General features: G+C 38.7%; 1 protein-coding gene across 1 annotated transcript in view; it reads left to right on the top strand.

Moving 5' to 3' along the window:
- sparc (secreted protein, acidic, cysteine-rich (osteonectin)) overlaps positions 1-2,435 on the top strand; it is a gene marked incomplete in the record, with an annotated part of 21,101 nt that overhangs the window by 17,372 nt on the left and 1,294 nt on the right. Inside the window, 2 exon segments of the mRNA XM_014028947.1 lie at positions 576-724; positions 808-956. Of these exon segments, the coding sequence (XP_013884401.1) occupies positions 576-724; positions 808-956 (298 nt within the window).

The following is a 2,435-nucleotide window of genomic DNA, read 5'->3' as shown; positions in this document are numbered from 1 at the left end:
GCTTATAATCAGTTTATCAGCTTATAATCAGTTTATTATCAGCTTATAATCAGTTTATTATCAGCATATAATCAGTTTATCAGCTTATAATCAGTTTATTATCAGCTTATAATCAGCTTATAATTAGTTTATTATGAGCTTATAATTTGTTTATTATGATCTTATAATCAGTTTATTATCATCTTTTGATCAGCTTAAAATCAGTTTATTATATGTTTATCATCATCTTATAATCAGTTTATAATCAGTTTAGTTTATTATTGACTTATTATTAGCTTATAATTATCCTTTAATTAGCTTATTATCAGCTTATTATCATGTCACAGAGAGATGACATTGATCAATCAATTCTTTCTTAACTTATAATCCATTTTTAAAAGATCCAGCTTTAACTAAACATAACTAAAAGTCCACAGCAACATAATTGTGTACAGATGTATTTTAAACAAATTTGTTACAGGTAAAGTGATAAATAATAAAGAGAACACCAGAATCCAAACTACCTGACAATCGATGAGGTGAAGGAAATGCAGCTGAGGTTGTGGATTTGAAAGCACACCTGTYCCTCCCCTCAGGTGAAGAAGATCTACGAGAACGAGAAGAGACTGGAAGCCGGCGAGCACTCTCTGGACCTGCTGGCCCGCGACTTCGAGAAGAACTACAACATGTACATCTTCCCCGTCCACTGGCAGTTCGGACAGCTGGACCAGCACCCCATCGACGGGTACGAAACAACCAGACCAGAACCACCTGGTTCTTTTTATAATCATCCCTCAGCGAGGTTCTGATTGGTTGGTTTCTTCTCAGGTACCTGACCCACTCGGAGCTCGCCCCCCTGCGCGCTCCTCTCATTCCCATGGAGCACTGCACCACCCGCTTCTTTGAAGCCTGCGACTTGGACGGCGACAAATACATCGCCCTGGAGGAGTGGGCTTCCTGCTTCGGCGTCAAAGAGCGTGAGTGTCGATCCGACCACGACGTCGGACATCTCTGAGGTTTCACTGAGGAGACGAACTCCGTTTTATTTTGAAAAGACTTTTAGGACTCGATGCAGAAAGGAGCTTGAAACCTTGCAGCACTTTATAAGACAGGTAGACATGAAAGCTGAGTAAAAAGTAAGCCTCAGACAAACACTAACTGTGTAAAAAGTCATAAGTCCAGAACTATAAAACTGATTTCTCCAGTAAAAATAAAATAATTAAATGATAAAGACCTCACTGGACTGCAACTGCTGGAGACAAACGTGAGTATTTAAAGTGTCTCCATGTTTGCGGTGGTTCACAATTTGAGTTTTGAACATTTTTCGAAAAACTGCTGAGTCACAGCGCGCATCTCAAACTCTGACAGGAAACTGGCCCAGGTTAAAAAAAAAAAAGAACATGTCAGTGATTAAATTAAAGTATCTCACTGCAAAGTCAGGAAGGTGCATGAGGCGAGATCACTAGCTGCGTTTCCATTGATCGTGAAAATGCACAAATTAGAATTTCGGAAAAAAATTTGCTTAATGGAAATGTCAATTTTGAAAAAACACATTTTTCGACAAAATGTTTTTGCGCTAGGATGAGGTGGTTATTCGGCCATATTGAAATAGGTGTTTTTCACAAAACTGCAATGGAAACACTTTTTTCGCATCACGAGTCCCGTGATCAATAACCGGCTGTTTTTACTGGTGAAAGACTGCAAAGAAGACAACAGGAAGTAGTAGTAAAACCTCAACTTAGCCTGTTAGCTTTAGTGTTAGCCCCGATGCTATCACCATATATATGTATTAGCTCGGCGCTAGCACGAAGGCTATCAGGCTAAGCTGATAAGACAAGATTAACCTTCAGGGTGGATATAGCTCGCTAGCAGCCTCGCACCGAGGACCTATCCACGTCATCATTTACCCAGAATGCTTTGCATGTAAACAAAATGGCTCCGTCCGTGTTAAAATATATTTTTAAAAATGTACAAAACTAAACTACAGCATTTTTACAGTTAAAATAAATGTTTATCAAATAAAGTCTAATGTTACAACTAATCCTGGAACCTTTTAAAAACATAACTCCAACAAAAACTGGGCCTTTAATGAATTCAGTGATCATTTATTACATTTTCATGGAGCTGTTAACACTTTTAAAGACTACTTAAACTCTTTGTTACGATATTTGAAAGACAACAAACATTTAGGTTTGTGTTTCGCACAAACAGAACCTTTGGTTCAGTTTCTTTTTGTTGTTCGGTACCATCGGTCCGACCCGAGGCTCGGGACCAGCCGCTGCGCTACGGCAGGCCAGCAGATACGTATTCATCAGACTGTTTTGTTAAATATCATGTTTTTAATTAAACTTTCAGAACCAGACGGACAAAAAAAAATAATAATTTGTTGTTTTAAAGCAAACAAACACGACTGCGCTCACAGGTAGTGAGCTGAAGCGTGGTAGTAGCTGAGAGTC

This window comes from Austrofundulus limnaeus, unplaced genomic scaffold (genome assembly GCF_001266775.1).
Source record: "Austrofundulus limnaeus strain Quisiro unplaced genomic scaffold, Austrofundulus_limnaeus-1.0 Scaffold833, whole genome shotgun sequence".
Taxonomy (NCBI): Eukaryota; Metazoa; Chordata; class Actinopteri; order Cyprinodontiformes; family Rivulidae; genus Austrofundulus; species Austrofundulus limnaeus.
This window is presented reverse-complemented; position numbering and strand designations above follow the sequence as displayed.